This window comes from Hordeum vulgare, chromosome 2H (assembly GCF_904849725.1).
Source record: "Hordeum vulgare subsp. vulgare chromosome 2H, MorexV3_pseudomolecules_assembly, whole genome shotgun sequence".
NCBI classification, from domain to species: domain Eukaryota; kingdom Viridiplantae; phylum Streptophyta; class Magnoliopsida; order Poales; family Poaceae; genus Hordeum; species Hordeum vulgare.
This window is the reverse complement of record NC_058519.1, coordinates 635,302,569-635,323,140: the sequence shown is the minus strand read 5'-3', so window position 1 is coordinate 635,323,140 and position 20,572 is coordinate 635,302,569. Positions and strand designations below refer to the sequence as shown.

Here is a 20,572-nt window from a genome sequence, read left to right as displayed (position 1 = left end):
TGAGCAGATCCAATCTAGAGCTCCGGCAGAACGATCCTGCCGGGGAAACTTCCCTCCCGGAGGGGGAATCGTCGCCATCGTCATCACCAACATTCCTCTCGTCGGAGGGGAGGCATCTTCATCAACATCTTCATCAGCACCATCTCCTCTCGAATGCCTAGTTCATCTCTTGTAACCAATCTTCGTCTCGCAACTCCGATTGGTACTTGTAAGGTTGCTAGTAGTGTTGATTACTCTTTGTAGTTGATGCTAGTTGGATTACTTGGTGGAAGAGTTTATGTTCAGATCCTTGATGCTATTCATTACACCTCTGATCATGATTATGATTATGTTTTGTGAGTAGTTACTTTTGTTCCTGAGGACATGGGATAAGTCATGTTAATAATAGTCATGTGAATTTGATATTCGTTCGATATTTTGATATGTTGTATGTTGTCTTTTCCTCTAGTGGTGTTACGTGAACGTCGACTACATAACACTTCACCATATTTGGGCCTAGAGGAAGGCATTGGGAAGTAGTAAGTAGATGATGGGTTGCTGGAGTGACAGAAGCTTAAACCCCAGTCTATGCGTTGCTTCGTGAGGGGATGATTTGGATCCACTAGTTTAATGCTATGGTTAGACTTTGTCTTAATTCTTCTTTTTTAGTTGCGGATGCTTGCGAGAGAGGTTAATCATAAGTGGGATGCTTGTCCAAGTAAGGGCAGTACCCAAGCGCCGGTCCACCCACATATCAAACTATCAAAGTAACGAACGCGAATCATATGAACATGATGAAACTTAGCATGACAGAAATTCCCGTGTGTCCTCGGGAGCGTTTTTCCTCCTATAAGACTTTTTTCAGGCTTGTCCCTTGCTACAAAAGGGATTGGGCCACTTGCTGCACCGTTGCTACTACTGGTTACTTGTTACTTTTTGCTTTCTACGTTTCACCTCGCTACACAATCACTTGTTGCCGCTACTTTCAGTGCTTGCAGTTATTACCTTGCTGAAATTCGTTTATCAGATCCTTCTGCTCCTTGTTGGGTTCGACACTCTTATCGAAAGGACTACGATTGATCCCCTATACTTGTGGGTCATCAGCGATGCAGCAGGAGGATTCTGATCTGATCCGATGGTTCCTTACCCGTCGTGATGTAGCAGGAGGGCTCCGATGTGATCTTATGGTGCCTTACCCGTCGTGATGCAGTAGGAGGGCTTCGATCTGATTCTATTGTGCCTTACCCAAAGTCAATGTCGGTGAGCGGCGCGCAGTTCACGTTCCAGTGTGGGTGGTGCTGGTCGCGGCCTCCTGCACTTCGACGTGATCATAGGCTTGGCCGGTATCTCGACTTCAATAACTTGCCCTCGCACTCATGCCCTCCACCTCCTCGGGCGCACGTATAGTCTTACACTCGCCCTCGCTCCCCTCTATTGTTCGGATTGCTCGGGCAAATATTTCCCCCCATAATCTCCAGATGAGGTCATGTGCTGATGGCCTTCGAGTCAAGATGCACCTCTATTCAAATATGATCAACCTCTAGAGATTTGCATCCACATGCACAAGCCCTCCCAGGAACATTACCGAGGTCAACTCTACGTGTATATGCAGGATTCAACATCAAATCATTGTGGAGTTTGCGTGCAGGGTGGCGAGTGTTGCTAAAATTTGAAATATATCAGTTTTTGAATATTAATATTGATCTTATCGATTCATAGTAGCATATATCAAATGATGCCTTCATATTTTATATTTCAATGAGATTTGCATTCATGATTTTGTCTAAAACATTATATATTTCTGAAACTTAAGTCACAATAATGACTTGGAACACATCATCATGGTAAGTTCTTATTTATCTTTACCTATATTTATTGCATTACATTCCATTGGCAGGTGAAATTCTCATCTTGAAATCTTGGTTCTATTTTTTAAGACCAGTTCTCCTTGGTATCTTCATATTTTCATATTAAATTTTTTGCAGTAAAATTACATGGTGTCTAAACATTTTGAATTTCTAAGAAGGATTTTTTTCTTATGGTGATTAAAGTTGTCATAATCAACAGGTTAAAGATGACTCATGCGTTTTCTTGTTTGGATGGATACCAACAGTTTGATGCAACAACCAGATTTGTTGCTTCTTTACTTGTAGAATCAAGTTAGATGCATCTGCTTCTCACAATTTACAACACTCCCCTTTCCAATAAGAGACTCTTTTCTTTGTTGGGTGAGTACTATTTGTTCATGTTTTGTACCTCGTCGTAGCATGTGGTTTCATATATGAATTACTACTTGCGAAGATATGACTTTTCAAATGTGATATGACTTTCTGAATGTCTCTCATTGCTTAATCTATTATGTGTAAATCGGTGACCCCCTATTTTTGTTGTTGAAAATGGCAATCATTTAATTTTAAAATCATGCAGTTGTCTATATATAAATATTAAGTGTACCCTAAATTTTGAGGCTCTAATGCAGCCTAACTAACATTACCATTATTTAGACTAAGTACTGTAATAGGTATTGATACGTCAAACATAATAATAGCTGGATCATAGATTTCTTTTCTCCATTTCTCCTTTTTTTATTTGCACATCTCGGCATTTGGTGTTTTGGTGCATTTCAAAGGTTTACCCTATTGCCAAGATATATTGTGTAGTGATAATTATATCTTATGTTCAGAGGTCGGGTTCTTATTCAAATCCAAGCAATGGTTGCTTCCCTCCGAACCGGTGAAAATAGAGGCACACCTAAGCGTGATCCGACAAGAGGATCATTAGCGCCCAACACATTTAATTCGATCGTTCTCTATCTGGCCAAGGGTCAGCCAACCAGCTGCACACAATGCGCCGGTCTTAGCTGGTGCTGTGAGATACTAATATTCTTACGTTGCACTTTCAGAATTGTTTTACTTGTTATCATAGAAAATATAAAACAGTAAGGCAAAAACTAATTGGAGAGATGCATGAGTCACATACCATGAAACATTTTCCTCAAAACAGTTTTGGAAACGAGGTTTCGAGCAAAGAGATCGAAAATTTAAGTTTCTAAAGGAAGAATACTATTATCAAGAAAACCCCAAAATACCTTGCTGCGTTTTATTTACCATCACTTTATTTGCATGTATCAATCTATCCTTTCACTTTACCCACGAGGGATTGACAACCCGTGCACGCGTTGGGTTGAGAGGATTTGTTATTTGTGTGCAAGTACCACTTACATAGTTTTGTGAATCTTCCTACTGGATTGATAACTTGGTTTCATAACTGAGGTAAATACTTGTCGTCAATGTGCTACATCACCCTTTAAGCTTGAAGGGAAACCAACGCAAATCAGCGGGGAGTCACTTTGTAATCCAACAGAATCTCAATGAGCATCACTATACCCATCATTTTTCTTCAACTTCTTGGTGTCTCTTTTGATGTCTTCATGGACGAGCTACCACTTTTGTTTAATATTGAATTTCATCCAACAATTGGAAAAAGTGAATGGCTTCAACTCGACTTGTTGGTACAAACCGCCTGCAAAGTTCCGTGAGTTTTGACTCTGATGCCGCTTAGGTTCCGACAACGTCTTGTCTAAGGAAACCAACAAACTTGATCACATTCTCATGGAGGGTGTTCCATATATGTTGAAGAGAGCACACAGTGCGGTCGCTAATGATTGGATGTGGTGTCAGATATGTTTTTTCTATTGGTAATTTTTTTGATATTTTTCAAATATTTAAGGCCTTTTTGCTCTGTTCCACGTACGTGATCCATGCTAGTTGTCAACCAACAAAGCAACTTCGAACTAGGTGAATGCCAGACCTCTTAGCTTCACTGTCTTCTTATTTTTAGTGTGTGGTGTTTGCCCTGCTTCAAACATAAGGGAATTGGTATCCCCCATGTTAAATTGCAAAGGTTCTTCCCCATCATTTATCATGTTTAGCATCCTTTGGTCCTATAATATGCATCGCAATTAAATTATCATCCTACAAGTTTGATCGAATGGTATGGACAACAAATGAATCAACAAATCGCAAATGTCATAGCGAAAAAGAAGGTACCGGGTCTTGTTGGGACATTTTGTCCAACGACATGTGGGCATGCACGACACAGGCCTTACTCGATATTGCTTCATGCCTTCGGAGTTACTACGACCAGCCATCGTGCCCACGGTGGTGACGTCTTCCGGAAAACTATCCGAGATGTCCGACCATTGGAAGGCTGGAATGAACTCGGGTTATTGCCGGCGACTTGTTTATCCGCACAACCACGACACATAGATTGGTTGGTGTCGCGAAGCCACTTGTGCCAAAGTCCATGTCATCATCATCGTGCATCTCCGCGTCGTCCCTCCTCGCGCTCGCGCTGCTTTCGACATCGCACCATCCGAGCGATATTCTCCGCCTTGCAGTTGACCGCCACGGTCTGGATCCCCACTGATTCTGCCGAGGTATCATCCATGCCGATGGCGGCACACATGGTAGTCGGCGACGACATCAGCAACAACGAACGACGATGGCGGTGGGAAGGGTGGGTAAAGGAGAAGGAGGTGGGCGGCTGCACAAAGGCGAGAAATGAAGGACCAATGGAGGAGAAATGCGGTTGAACTGGTGGACTAGTGAATTTTAGATAGGATTAGGATTGGGTCCGGTTTATCCGAACCGGCATGATAAAATCATCGGTTGTTCCATATCGATCCAGATATGAATCAATCAGATATGAAGAGTGTCGGTCAGTTCGAGTGTTTTGACCGACTTTATCATGTTCGATTGGGTGAAAGGTTTCTGTCCGGGCAGCGACCGTCCAAACGTTTGGACTTGGACGGACACAGGGCTCCGGGTGTAGCCGCTCTGATCAGCGTTCGTGTTGCCCTAACAACATGTGCCATGTTTACTGACCTGTACTCCATCGACCACATGTGTGTGAAAGACCAACATGTGCTTTGTTTACTGCCTCGTGCTCTTCCCCTCCCGTTTCTATTATAACCGCGCCCCCGCACGCCTACGCTCTCCTCTCTTCTGCTCTGCTCTGCTCCCCTTTCCCCCCTCCCTCCCTCCCTCCCTCGTCGGGGCCCTGAGCACTAGCTTAGGTATGTTGGTGCAGCAGCGGAAGCCTTTGCTCTTCCACCACTCCATCTCCATCTCCATCTCCATCCACCACGAGCAGGAGCTGGACCTCTCCCCGTCGCCGCTGCCTTTTCCCTCCTCCTCTGCGCTCCTAGGTTAAGAAGAGGAGGTGCTTTTCAAAGGAGAGAGCAAAAGAGAAAGTCCTTGCATACCCCAACAAGGCAACCCGCCACTGCCTTTTTCTCCCCCTCCCCCCTCTCTCTTCCCTCCTCTGCTTTCTTGTTATCTTCAACCCCAGCCAACGAGAGCAGAGCCGAGCCGAGCCGAGCCGAACAGAGAGAGAGGCCGATAGGGGTGGACCGAAGAACCGGACGGCAAGAAGGTAGGAGGAGTGAGGAAGGGAAGGGAAGGGAAGGACGGCCGGCATGTGGGATCTCAACGACTCGCCGGCGGCCGAGGGGCCGCCGCTGTCCCCGTCCGTGGACGACTCCGGCGCCTCCTCCTCGTCTGCCGCCGCGGTGGTCGAGATACCCGACGACGCCGAGGACGACTCCGCCGAGGCCGTCGTCACGCGCCAGTTCTTCCCCCCGGCCGCCCCGGGCGAGGGCGGCCCCGGCAACGGGAACGACCGCGCCGCGTGGCTCCGCCTGGCCGGCGCCCCCGCGCCCACCGTGGCCGCGGCCGCCGGAGGAGGAACAGGAGGCCCCGCGGCGGCGTCGGCGGCGGCCAAGAAGAGCCGGCGCGGTCCCCGTTCCCGCAGCTCGCAGTACCGCGGCGTCACCTTCTACCGCCGGACGGGCCGGTGGGAGTCGCACATATGGTAAGCTCCCGCCGCCGCTCCGCTCCTTTCCTTTCCTTTCTCGAAAGCTTAAGGAAGGAAGGAGAGAGAGTGCAGCAAAAGAAGAGAAGAGAAGAGAAGATGGATGGATGGATGGGTTTGGTATTGGATTCGTCTTGTTTTGGGCATTCCATGCCTCTGCTCCTTTTACCTTTCATAGCAACATCTTATCAAACTTATTCCCCTTCCTTCCTTGTTTCTCTCTCTTCCCCCCTCTCCTCTCCTCTTCTCACCCCATTCTTTTGTGCAATGCAGGGATTGCGGCAAGCAGGTCTATCTGGGTAAGTTTCCTCCATCCCCGTCTTGTCCACACATCCATACTTGGGGTGCGAAATCGATCGCCAATTGGAGCTCACAATGTCACTGACGGCCTGCAGGTGGATTCGACACTGCTCATGCGGCGGCTCGGTACGATAAAGATCCCATACCAACCGATTTGACAGTACCAATCAAGCTCTCTTCTTTACTGATTTCTTCTTCTTCATCATCATCTGCGGCCGCAGGGCGTACGATCGGGCGGCGATCAAGTTCCGCGGCATGGAGGCCGACATCAATTTCAGCCTGGAGGACTACGACGACATCAAGCAGGTGAGCGACGCCCGATCGATCAACACGAGCTAGCGCTTGTTGCTCGCAGAATCGTAACGTGTTTGCCCTGGTTTGCTTGCAGATGGGCAACCTGACCAAGGAGGAGTTCGTCCACGTGCTCCGGCGGCAGAGCACGGGGTTCCCCCGGGGGAGCTCCAAGTACAGGGGCGTCACGCTCCACAAGTGCGGCAGGTGGGAGGCGCGGATGGGCCAGTTCCTCGGCAAGAAGTATGTGCTCCTCCACCAACCACCATCGCCACCCTCCTTCCTCCCTTCTCCTCCAATCGATGGCTCGAATTTTTGCTCTGCTCGTCTGCCTGCTCCTGTCGTTGCGCTCAAAGTTGCAGCATCTCCCTGCTAACTAGCCTGACGGCATGGCATGGCATGGCAGCGGCACTAATGAGAATCTTTGTGCAACGCAGGTACGTCTACTTGGGGCTGTTCGATACCGAGGAGGAAGCTGCCAGGTAGTAAAAACTGAAAAATTATTGGGCATGCACTGTGCGCGCGTCCTCCATCCATTGCTAGCTTTAGCTTTGCTCGGGCTGGGGTTGGGCGGTGAACTGATTGATGTCTCGTGTGTCTCTGTGTCTGGGCAGGTCGTACGACCGCGCTGCCATCAAGTGCAACGGCAAGGATGCGGTCACCAACTTCGATCCCAGCACCTACGCCGAGGAGTTCGAGCCGGCGGGTCAGTAATAATCTTGTTATATTCATCGCGCACTGTTCATCTGTGATTTTGATTTGGCCACCATAGGATTATGCGGCATACGTATGTTTCTTCCGGTTCGTTCACTGACCTTGATCTTGATCTTGGGTGGGCAATGCTCTGCCAGCTTCGACCGGCGACGCGGAGCAGCAGAACCTGGACCTGTCGCTGGGGAGCTCGGCGGGGTCGAACAAGAGGGGCAGCCTCGACGGCGGCGGCATGGACGACGACGGCGCGGCGGGGTCCGACCAGCGCGTCCCCATGGCCTTCGAGCTCGACTGGCACACGGCGGCGGCGCGCAGCACCAAGGCCAAGGTACAGGCCCCAACTTGACCTTGACCACCCTGCAACAAACTACTGCTCCTGCATCATAGTATAATCAAGCGTTGGAAAAGCTGAGAATGGCGTAATTTACTATGCAGTTCGACCAGAACTCGGCGCGTCATCAGATGCCCCCTCCAGCCCTGCAACTGCAAGCCCCCCACATGCAGTTCAGTCCCAGGCATCACCAAGTGGGTACTTTTGCCGCTCCAAGTTGGAGCTCACGAATTTTTCTATCTCTTCTCTTCTTGGTAGGCGCGAATTAACGGTGGTTGTTTGGTTCAAACTGTGCAGTTCGTGGGCAACGCCGATCCGGGGACAGCGGGAGGCCTGTCGCTGACGGTCGGCGCCGGCGCCGGGGGCGGGCAATGGCCTCCGCCTCCGCCTCCCCACCACTACCAGCCGCCGCATCCGCAGCAGCACCACCAGCAGCAGCAACAGAGGCTGCAGCACGGCTGGGGCAACGTCGTCCCCGGCACGAGCTGGCAGCCGGTCCAGCCGCCGCCGCCGCCGCACCACCAGGCGGGGCCGGTGCCGAACAACGCTGCCGCCGCCGCAGCAGCAGCCGCAGCATCATCACGATTCCCACCCTACATCGCCACGCAGGCGCAGAGCTGGCTCCAGAAGAACGGGTTCCACTCCCTGGCCAGACCCACCTAGCCGCTTGCAGAGACACAATCAAGAGCAGCCAGCCAAGAAGATCTTCTTTCTTCATCCATCATCCATGGCGAAGAAGATGGATCGACAGGTGTGTTCCGCCGAACCAACCGGGCGAAATCACGGAGGAAAAACTCAAGTTTCCTCGTCCCACAGCCATTACCAGCAGAACCGAACTGAACTGAGAGTCTGAGACCGGATGCTAGTATTCTTTTTTACCATTTCATGTTTTCTTTCTTGCTCTTTTTCTTGATTGATTGGGTGAGAGCGAGAGATGGATTTGAGAGGAGGACGGATGCGGTCATGTGTAAATGCAGAGTTCCCCAAGAAGACGAGAGACATTGGTTCTAGCTCTAGCTAGCTTTCAACTCAAGTGTGTGTTTGTGGTGGAGCATCTTTTGGTTCTTGCTACCATGGCCACAACAGCGATGACTCCGGGGCGTCCATGTCCACATCACAGCTCATTTTGTTTGGTCTCATGTTGCATCACTCACTTCATGACGATATTGATTCCGGCATTTCGCTCCGTGCACCGCCCTCGTGGCCGACAGCGCTAGCCCGTCTCTATGAAACCTCTATAAACATGTACTACAACCTATTCGTCCTCGATTTATTTTCATAACCTCGACATTGCTAAACCTAGTGTAAAAATATTGACAACTTCGACAGTGTTTCCCCTCTTAGTAAACATCGTACATATGCTACCGTTATTGTAAAAATCTGTACCTCTCTTAGTAAACATCGTAAATATGTGCAGACGTCTTGTAAAGAACTTGTATCTATCCTTCATTTAAAAAAACGACGACACATTGTTCCAATTTTTATTTGGTTGTCTACGCCCTAGTATACAAAAATTGGGGGAGTTGATCCTTTCATTTTCACATAGAAAAATTCAACTTTGTCAAGAGACCAGAAACAAATACCACGCTTTCATTTTTTGTCGTTTGTGGAGGATGGGAGATTGGTATTTCATCTTAACAAAGAAAATCCTCTACGAAAAGCACAAAGAAAGAAAAAAAATCCAAATTCTCAAAAGACTAGTACCCCTCCAATCCATGTTAGTTATCATTGCGTTGTTCTTCAAAATATTCTCCCCCGCTTGCTGCTCTCCTCGGCTTACTAGAGCAGCATCAATTAATATGGATCAGAAGGAGTACTTTTAAATATCAAGTTCTAAAACAGGTGGAAAAAATCAACATTTCCTTTTTATATGTTATCCTCTAGTAAACATCATAAATATGTACTGGCATCATGTAAAGGACTCGCCTCTTCTTCTCTTTTAGAAAGGGACAATATGCCGTTCCAATTTTCATCTGGTTGGTTGTACCGTCAGAGCCTGGAGGAGCTGGTCTTTTCATTTTCACATAGGAAAAATCCAATTTTGTCAAGAGACTAGAAACAACAACACCCTTTCATTTTGTTGTTTGTGGAGGACGAGAGAATTGTGCTTTCGTTTTCGCAAAGAAAAGTCATCTATAAGAATCAACATTTTCACAAAGAAAGAAATTTTCCATTTCTCAACATAACCGTACTTCGTAACACCATCAAGTTCCAAATTAAACAGGTGGTACAAATAATCCGCAATCCCTTCATAAATAGGTGAAAAATCCAATTTCTCAAAAGACTGGTGCCTTCTCCGACCCATATTAATTATCGTTGTGTTCTTCTTCAAAATACTCTCCCTCGCTTACTGCTCGCCTCAACGAGACGTGTCTTACTAGAGCAGCGTCAATTAATATGAATCAGGTGGAATACTTGTGAATATCAATTTCTAAAACAGGTGGAGAAAAATCACCATCTCCTTTTTCTATGTTACCATGTAGTAAACGTCGTAAATATGTACACGCAATCTGGGATCATGTAAAGAACCAGCCTCTTCTTCTCTGATAGGAAATGACATGTTGTTCCCGTTTTCATTTGGTTGGTTGTACCCCGAGAGGCTAGTGGAGCTGGTCTTTTCATTTTCACATAGAAAAAAAAATCCAATTTTATCAAGAGACTAGGAACTACACCACCCTTTTCATTTTGTTGTTTTTGCGGAGGACGGGAGAGCTAGCCTCTCGTTTTCACAAAGAAAGAAACGTCTCATTTCTCAACATGCATGTACTCCTACATCATAACACCATCAAGTTCCAAATTAAACAGGTGGGGAAGATCAAAAAAATCATCATTCCCTTCACATTTTTACATCCTTGGAGGGGCATAAAAATGTGACGCCTAGCCATGCCTACGCGCATGCAGAAAGAAGGGAGGTCTCATGATACGATGCAGGTGGGCGTAGCGTTTCGCCGGAGGGAGAGGATTCCTTGTTTCTAATTCGGGCATTGCAATAATTGAAGCCGGGAGTGGAGGGAGAGGATTGTACTGAGTACTGAGTGGTGGTGGTGGGGGCCCATGGCCGCGGAAGCAACCGGGCATGTGTGCTGGTAGTACTACGTACGACGGGCTTTCGCTTGCGGAAAAGTGGGCTGGGCCTGGATTCCAACCCACCACCACGGACGACACGCGACTGACGCGACGGTAAAGCCGATGCGATCCATCCGTCCGTCCGATTCGTCGTGTGTGCAAGTGTAACCCTGCCCACCGGCTTTGGGCGTAAGTTCGTGTGGCCCGGCCCGTCGCCGTGTCGCTCTCCCCTCGCCTCTCCCCTAACCCACCCCCCCCCCCCCCCCAAAAAAAAAGGAAAATCATCGTCGGCGCTCTCCCCTAAAGAAAAACGAAAATCATCGTCGGCTCTGTCACGGCAGCCTCTCTGTTGCCATCATGCATGCGACCAACCACCATTGCTGTAGCCAAGTAAACTGGTGTCGCCCATCACACACACCCCCTGACCGTTCTCTCTCGGTGACAGTCCACACCGATCTCTCCGCCCGTTTCTCCATCAGCTCATGGGCGTCGTCCTACTACGCGTACTACGTGCGACGTTTCAGCTTGATCGTGTGGCTAGATTCCGCGCTGGTCTAGCAGTAACAGCCACCGCAGGCCGCAGCCCGCAGGGACGCCTCTCCTACTACTTGTGGCAGTCGCGCGCGCGCTGAAACACTGGAGCTGATTCTGATGGACAACGTGGACAGCGACGGGTCGTGGACGATTAGGAGGTTGTGTGTGTGTCTGCGTTGCAGCGGATGGCATGCATCATTTTTAGTAGGGACGTCGAAGGGAAGCAACCGTCCAACATATCAGCGCATGCAAGCACTTGATGACCTACCTCCACAGGTCTTTTAGCTTTTCTCGTGTAAGCTATGTAGACAGGACCGCAGCGCGCAGGCCGCGGTGCACATGAATTCTACTGCCCCATTTAACTATCGCGGAACAGCATGCATGCATGGAGGAAGAAAGAACCGCGAAAAATCATTAACGCCCGTACGTGCGTGCCGACCTCTCTTATTGGTCACTAACGCTGGTCGAACGGGCAGGCATCATGATTCATGGCCGGCCCTGGCCTGGCATGCAGTCTGGTACTTGCGAGCAAACGGTTGGTTGGATGGAGGAACGCTGCCGTGACCGTGCCGCCGGATATGGCTGTCTTGTGTTAACTATCACGGGCTACGTCCTTTGGCCAGGCCCACACGCATGGCATGCTTGTCGAATGTTGTCCATCGCGTTCCGCGCCGATGCACGTAGTACAAACACGGACAGCTGGTCTTTGAAGTTGGGTCGGAATTATACAAGGATCCAAGGCAACAAAGTACAATTGTTGAAGCTAATTTACCCCATGCACGCGAATGGTACGTGCCATGGTCAAAACGCATGGCGCTGCCGGGGCTGGGCAAGCATGCATGTACGTGCGAGCGTGCGTGGCCGGGCCGGGCCGTCGCTGCATGCATGCGTGCGTCTGGTGCGCGCGCTCGAGCCGAGAGCCCACGCTAGCTGTCGTGAGAGTGCATGCGCAGCGCACTGTGGATTCCATCGGCTTTTCCCGGCCGACTGGCGAAAGGATACAGCCACGAGCAGCACTATCGATGCTTCCGCCACTCGATCGACCGACGGGACACTGGCTACCTACTAGCCAGCAGTACTCCAAAGGGTCTTCGTCTCTCTCTCTCTCTCTCTCTCTCTCTCTCTCTCTGACGTAGCAGTACGTTCCTGTCGATCCTCGTGCCTGTGCTTTGGAGCAGTTCATCGTGCGCGTAGGCCCGAGCGTGCACGCCCTTTGATCGATAGGTAGCCAGCCGGCCTGATCCCTCCAACGTACGCAGCGACACGCCAAGCCGAAACCCTGCGTACAACAGGCAAAAAAAGTCACCGGGCGCATGGCCGGTCTGGTCGATGGAACAAAGCCGATGCGTGCAAACCATGTATGCATGCACGTAGCGAATACGGATCATCGTCTCCCTTTCCCCAGCAAGCAAGCAAGCAAGCCTTTTACTCGGCATGGGTGGTTCCGTCAGCCGGAAGCACGGGCGTAGGCGTGGCCAATTACGACAAGCTACATGGGCGAAGGAAAGGGAAACCACAAAGGTGGGCGCATGCCGGAGCACTATACATGCATGCACGAACGTAGTACACCGGCGACGTTACTGACCGACGCACCTACCTTGGCTAGCCTCCATAGGCCATAGCCATAGGCATAGCATGCTACTCCTAGATAGGCTAGGCTAGGCTAGGTAGTAGCTAGGTAGCATACTATAGGTGATTGTCGACGATCCCTTTGTGTGGTGGCTGTAGGTACGTGGATTGGGGCGGAGGAGGGGAGGTGGCGCCGCTCGTCGGCCCTGTTCACGGCCAGCCCGACCTTCCCGAAAGGGAAAGTGGGCACCGACGCGCCCAGCGGCAGCGGCAGCGCCAGCGCCAGCGCCAGCGGAGGAAAGGAAAGGAAAGCCGCCCCGCATTATTTCCCTTTCCCTGTCCCCGGCCGGTCCAGATCTGGCGCCAGTGCCCCGATGGCGACCTGTGAGAGCCGCGGCCCAGCTGCACGGACGCAGCACACCCCCACCACCACCACGTACGCCTACACGACCACCCTAGCTAGTGCCACCCTACGTACGTGCTCTCGATCCGTCCATCCATCGGTTCTGTGCGTGCATGTCGAGCTCGGCCCCTCGCTGGCATGCCATGCCATGCCTGCCAAGCCGCCCGTGGCCCGGTGGCCGGCGGGCCGGTGGTGCCAAGGGACGGACAGGGCGCGCTCCCGCGCTGCGATGCGCTACGTAGCGAGCCATGCATGCATGCATGCATGCAGATGACCGGGAGAGACCGTTTCTGCGGCCATCGCTGGACCCATGCATGCACGTCTCTGGATCGCTGGCCGCTTGTCTGCGCGACCGGCGATCAATGGCGCGTGTCGCCACGCCTGCGCCGTGGCTGGACCATGTCGCGCGATCTGTATCACCCAACGTTGTTTGTTAATTTGGCCCCCTCGATGCTAGCCGGGTGGCCTGGGTCCCAGCCTCCCTCCCAGGGTACGTACGTGCGTGCGTACGTGCATGGCCATTGGCGCTGGTCTGTTGAACGGGCTGGCCGGTGAAAACTTGTGTGGTTAATCTGTTGCTAGCGCCCGCGCGCTTGGTCCCTGCTGACATGTACGTATAGGTCGCCCGACAGAGGTACGGTCTCGAGCTAGAGGCTTTTCTTTTATGATTAAGCAGGCGCCTGGTGTATGAAGATGCAGGCTGAGGGTGTGACGAGGGCCTGGGCCTGCTGCAGTCACCGCCGTGTACGGCGGGGTGTGCCTGTTTTGTGTTTACCGAGACCGTGATCGATGAGCCTAAGCTGGCTTGGAAATATCCTGTCAATTATGGATATGGATCGTGGATACATACATGGGCCAAAACATCTGCATGCAGCTGCTGACTGTACTGGAGGGCCACGCATTTATCAAAACGCTGGGGGCATGTGCTGGTCTGGTTGTGTATCTAGTTATCTGTCAACCGAGAGAACGATACTAAATGGCACTTGAACTCTTTTACGGCTGATCTGTAGCTAGCGAGACGCTACGGTGTCACCGTGAGCCCGGCCATCGGTACATAAGTAAAACGCGTTGGCTTTCATCAGGCAGCTGGAATTCTTTTAAAATATGACGATTCGAAAGGAATTCATTGTGCCAGGCGTTGGATTGGATATTGGATTTTAGTCCAGAATGGTTTAGAGAAGATCGACCAAAATGTTGTTTTCAGGCAACTATTTCCTAGTAGTACACGCTCCCTTAATTAGTAAGCAAGCATTAACTTTAGGATGTCCTTCGCATTGTCCTGGCCTAACTTTTAAGGTGGCATTCGATGAACCGCTGCCGTGCAAGCATTGACTTGGGCGGCGCCGAACTTGCAAGTCCAGCACGGACCCAACGAGAGCAGGTGGAGGTGGAGGGGCTGTACGTGCATGGGTGACCTATATGAAGCTGACGGCACAATTAACGCATCCACCGGTCGAAATTAAGGATGCACAAATCGTGCACGTAGGCGAAGGAAAGGGAAACCACAAAGGTGGGCGCATGCCGGAGCACTATACATGCATGCACGAACGTAGTACACCGGCGACGTTACTGACCGACGCACCTACCTTGGCTAGCCTCCATAGGCCATAGCCATAGGCATAGCATGCTACTCCTAGATAGGCTAGGCTAGGCTAGGTAGTAGCTAGGTAGCATACTATAGGTGATTGTCGACGATCCCTTTGTGTGGTGGCTGTAGGTACGTGGATTGGGGCGGAGGAGGGGAGGTGGCGCCGCTCGTCGGCCCTGTTCACGGCCAGCCCGACCTTCCCGAAAGGGAAAGTGGGCACCGACGCGCCCAGCGGCAGCGGCAGCGCCAGCGCCAGCGCCAGCGGAGGAAAGGAAAGGAAAGCCGCCCCGCATTATTTCCCTTTCCCTGTCCCCGGCCGGTCCAGATCTGGCGCCAGTGCCCCGATGGCGACCTGTGAGAGCCGCGGCCCAGCTGCACGGACGCAGCACACCCCCACCACCACCACGTACGCCTACACGACCACCCTAGCTAGTGCCACCCTACGTACGTGCTCTCGATCCGTCCATCCATCGGTTCTGTGCGTGCATGTCGAGCTCGGCCCCTCGCTGGCATGCCATGCCATGCCTGCCAAGCCGCCCGTGGCCCGGTGGCCGGCGGGCCGGTGGTGCCAAGGGACGGACAGGGCGCGCTCCCGCGCTGCGATGCGCTACGTAGCGAGCCATGCATGCATGCATGCATGCAGATGACCGGGAGAGACCGTTTCTGCGGCCATCGCTGGACCCATGCATGCACGTCTCTGGATCGCTGGCCGCTTGTCTGCGCGACCGGCGATCAATGGCGCGTGTCGCCACGCCTGCGCCGTGGCTGGACCATGTCGCGCGATCTGTATCACCCAACGTTGTTTGTTAATTTGGCCCCCTCGATGCTAGCCGGGTGGCCTGGGTCCCAGCCTCCCTCCCAGGGTACGTACGTGCGTGCGTACGTGCATGGCCATTGGCGCTGGTCTGTTGAACGGGCTGGCCGGTGAAAACTTGTGTGGTTAATCTGTTGCTAGCGCCCGCGCGCTTGGTCCCTGCTGACATGTACGTATAGGTCGCCCGACAGAGGTACGGTCTCGAGCTAGAGGCTTTTCTTTTATGATTAAGCAGGCGCCTGGTGTATGAAGATGCAGGCTGAGGGTGTGACGAGGGCCTGGGCCTGCTGCAGTCACCGCCGTGTACGGCGGGGTGTGCCTGTTTTGTGTTTACCGAGACCGTGATCGATGAGCCTAAGCTGGCTTGGAAATATCCTGTCAATTATGGATATGGATCGTGGATACATACATGGGCCAAAACATCTGCATGCAGCTGCTGACTGTACTGGAGGGCCACGCATTTATCAAAACGCTGGGGGCATGTGCTGGTCTGGTTGTGTATCTAGTTATCTGTCAACCGAGAGAACGATACTAAATGGCACTTGAACTCTTTTACGGCTGATCTGTAGCTAGCGAGACGCTACGGTGTCACCGTGAGCCCGGCCATCGGTACATAAGTAAAACGCGTTGGCTTTCATCAGGCAGCTGGAATTCTTTTAAAATATGACGATTCGAAAGGAATTCATTGTGCCAGGCGTTGGATTGGATATTGGATTTTAGTCCAGAATGGTTTAGAGAAGATCGACCAAAATGTTGTTTTCAGGCAACTATTTCCTAGTAGTACACGCTCCCTTAATTAGTAAGCAAGCATTAACTTTAGGATGTCCTTCGCATTGTCCTGGCCTAACTTTTAAGGTGGCATTCGATGAACCGCTGCCGTGCAAGCATTGACTTGGGCGGCGCCGAACTTGCAAGTCCAGCACGGACCCAACGAGAGCAGGTGGAGGTGGAGGGGCTGTACGTGCATGGGTGACCTATATGAAGCTGACGGCACAATTAACGCATCCACCGGTCGAAATTAAGGATGCACAAATCGTGCACGTAGGGATTCAAAAAAATAAAAAAAATCGTGCACGTAGGGATTCGATCGGCTCCTTTTTTTTTCTTAGGGGAGATTCAATCGGCTCCTGGACCAACCAAAAGGCCCATCAAATAGAGGGCTTCCGCTTCGGCCGGGTTGGCGGCTGGGCCACGATCGATGAGCCGGGAGTCACTAGTTAGCGTGCGCTCCCACGCGTCGTCATTTGGTGTGTTCTCCGTCATCGTCACATGTCACGCTCTGAGTGCTTTCTTTAAAAAAAAATCGCACGCGTTTTCGGCTTTTTAGATTATTTTTTGATTTTTTGGTATTTCGGTTTTTCATTGGTCTTTCTTAGTTTTTTGACGGGAAAATTTTAAAAAAGTCGTAAAAAATATGTTTTCTGTTATTTTTGGGAGAGGCACGGATTTGCCTTCGCAAAAGGAACGGTCGTGCCTCTTGAAAACAGAAAAAAAAATTGCAAGAGACACGGTTTTGGTTTCTCGAGAGGCACAATTCTTCGCGAGAGGCACGACCGAGCCTCTGGGAAAGGGAAAAAATAACACATTTCCTATTTTTTTCATGAGAGGCATGATTTTTTTTGTGCAAGAGGCATACTTTTGCCTTCGTGAGAGGCACCCGTGCCTCTCGAAAAGAGAAAATATTTTTTTTTGCGAGAGGCATGGTTTTGTTTTAACGGGATGCACGGTTTTGTCTTCATGAGAAGCATGGTCGTGCCTGTCGGAAAGGAAAAGAACGTGTTTTCTGGGGTTTTTTCCTATCGTGAGAGGAACAGTTTTTTTGATCCGTTTTTTTTTTGTGAAAACAAGTTCATCAAAACCTATCAACATGAGATCTAGTTTTGAAGATATCAATGCGAGAAATTCAATGATGAAAACGATTCGAGATTTGGATGCACAATTTAAGAGATAAAACGTTTTAAAAATACAAATCTACGAAAAAGGGAAAACTCTCAGGTTGCGACAAGTGACACGCATGCAGTACACCACTTGTCGCAACCTAAGAAAGTGGAAGTGATCTTTAAAAGGAGTACTCCCTTAGTGATTTCGGTGCTCGCCGAAACGTGTGTATCTCGCCTTGGAGGCTGCTTACTATGGTATGCTCGGTTGTTCTGCGGCCAATTACCCCGTTTTCTATGTAGGATATAAATCTTCATATGTAAATATTATCCAAAAATAACAATACACTATTTACAAACTGATTTTTAACCAAAAACATAGGGAAGGCCCTGTACAGTGTCATTTTTAATTAAATAATCGGGGATAATGGTGTACAATGGAGGTTACATGGGGTTAGTGTTACATGATTATTTTATAAAACATTAGCATTGAAAAATATTCATACATTCCATAAGTAACTAATCAAATATAAATTGTTCTATCATAGAAAAGTATGACCTTTTTCTGGAAATACTCATGCATACGGAATACATTTTCTAGAATTACTCGTGCGTACGAAAATAAAAATTCATGCATTTCAACAAATATGTACATCTTGAAAAAGAACTCATGCATACGGATTTTTTTCCTCATTTTTTCTTAATAGTGGTGTTCATGCATGTAAAAAATAAAGGCGATGGAAATACAAATATGAACCAATGAATTCTTAGTTAATCAAAAGAAGAGGAAAAATCTAGAAAAAATTCAGTAAAACACAACGCTAGTGAGCCAACCTGTATGATCTTGAGGGGTCATCTTGCTCCTACATTCTCCGCAATGGGTGAAAAATAGGAATTTATCATTTTATTTGACTAACAAGAGGAGACGTTTTCATTTGACCCTTGAATACAACTATAGGCCCGTGACACATTTTTCTACTAACATATTTTTGGTAAAATTGACATCCCAACCTGTAGAACTGGATTATTGATCGCCATAACACTAGTTTTACTGTCGTTTTGGCCTATGTGGCGTCATTTCAGTTGTTTTGTTACACAAATATTCCCTGGTAGATGACATCTAATCTCTCATGTTCGATCGGACAATCACAGTTGTCTCGATAATTCTTTGTGGCGTCAATTGAGGTGATTATGTCATTATTGCGGTATGCTATTGTTGGTTGCATTTGTTTCATTCGGTAATTTCATTCCCAAACTTGTGTGTTTCTTATTTGTAGGATTTCATTGGGGTTTTAAGTTTCGACTTTGGTTTATCTCAAACATTGGCAACAACATTGTGTCAGTCAATACTTGGGCAAACAAGAGCGGGTGACACACAAGATGGGGACAATGACATCGAAAAGATCTCAACGAAAGCAACTAACGAGCACGAGGGAAGAGTTAAATTAAAATCATGGAGAAATCAATTCAACATCTCAGAGAAACCCTTCTTGTTTTGTTGTTGCCACTAGATGTTGCTTGTTGATAACTATGACCTATTGCTTCCTTGTTGACACTACTTCATGTATATCTAATTTTTTTAATTAAGTAATTTATTATAATCACATCTAAGTTGCCATATGGTCTTTTCAAAGTTGTGAGGTCATCAAGTGGTCAATGTTAGAAGATGTGATGACATATGCATATCTTTTAATCATTTTATCTTCTATGATCATGGCTTCACCATCAAGGAATAATAACCCAACGAAGCACCAACAGATGGAATACATTAAAAGCGAAAGTAACTTTTTGTGAAGACACAAAACAAAACAAAAATTAATAACGAGATAAAAATCCTAGTTGTCATTGAGGCCCCGTTTGATTCTAAAAACTCTGATGGAATAGAATCATCTAGATTTTTTCGATTCTCTATGTTTTGATTCTTAAGATTGAATCCTGCATGATCTTTCTCAATGATTACTTTACACTACTCCCTATATGGTGTATATAGATATTTCGAAAGTCAAACTTTACGAATTTTGATCAAATTGTAGAGAAAACAATTTATATCTATAATACCAAATATATATAATATGAAAATAAATCTTATGAAGAACCTATTGATATGTATTTGGCATTCTAGATGTACACGTTTTTCTCTACAAACTTGATCAAAGTTTGTAAATTTTGACTTAAAAAATGTATATGCACTGCATTGTGGACGGAGAGAATACATCCTATACAAAAATGAACAACCACTCAAACTTCATGAAAAAAACCTTGTTTTATTGCACTCAAACAAATTAAATCACGCATATACTAATAGATATAAATAGATTTTTCTATTCCCACATTTTTCTATTCACACACTTTTCTATTCCCGCATTTTTATTGCTCTTTCGTTTGTTAGTTTGTTATATGCTTTTTTTTTCTTTTTTGTTTATGTTTAGAAATATAGATCAAATAATACATTACTTAATTCTCAAAAGCATTCACCTTACATTTTAATTAATGCAGTGTAAATAAACTTGTTTGTAAACTTTTTAATAATGTCATACCATTCAAACATTTGTTTGTGATATTTAAAGAATGTTGAAATATTTAAAAATTCTTCATGAAAGTTTAGAAATTGTTCATGAGAATGTAAACTTGTGTTTGCTTACTTTCAAAAAAAATGTTCGTAACATGCAAAAATTGTCTCATGACATTAAATGTTAATGTGTGCTAAATATATACTCCCTCCGTCTCAAAATAAGTGTCTTAACTTTGTACTAACTTTAGTACAAAGTTGTACTAAACTTGGGACACTTATTTTAGGACGGAGGGAGTATTAATTTGTGAAATTTTAAATAAACATCATGAAATGAAAAAAAGTGATTACACAATTTTTAAAAAATGATCATAACGTATAAACGATGTATGTGACATTTTTTCTAACAGTTAATAAATGTTATAATGTTCTATAAAAATGTTCATGATATTTTAAATTAGTTCAGAATGTGTTTAAAAAGGTTCACTCGTAAAATATGTTCAATGTGTATCAAAAAATGCTCAAACTTATTCAAAAAAATACTCAACATTGATTGAAAAATGTTGAACATGTATGCTACATATATTTTTTAAAAAGTAAACAAAAAAGATAAAAATTCCTAACATTAAAACTATTTTAACAAAAATCTATAGAACTAAACACAAAGCCCCCCACCCCCAGCCACCCGTAGAACCTTCCCAAAACCGGGTGGAAGGTTCTATGAAC

General features: G+C 47.8%; 1 protein-coding gene across 1 annotated transcript; it reads left to right on the top strand.

Moving 5' to 3' along the window:
• The first annotated feature begins 4,992 nt into the window (after nucleotides 1-4,992).
• Nucleotides 4,993-8,514, top strand: LOC123428148 (APETALA2-like protein 5). Its single transcript, XM_045112313.1, has 10 exons — nucleotides 4,993-5,853; nucleotides 6,127-6,152; nucleotides 6,249-6,279; nucleotides 6,375-6,459; nucleotides 6,542-6,687; nucleotides 6,882-6,926; nucleotides 7,059-7,150; nucleotides 7,296-7,483; nucleotides 7,591-7,680; nucleotides 7,784-8,514. The coding sequence occupies exons 1-10, from the start codon at nucleotides 5,459-5,461 to the stop codon at nucleotides 8,147-8,149; spliced, it is 1,464 nt and encodes a 487-aa protein (XP_044968248.1). The 5' UTR covers nucleotides 4,993-5,458; the 3' UTR covers nucleotides 8,150-8,514.
• The last annotated feature ends 12,058 nt before the right edge of the window (nucleotides 8,515-20,572 follow it).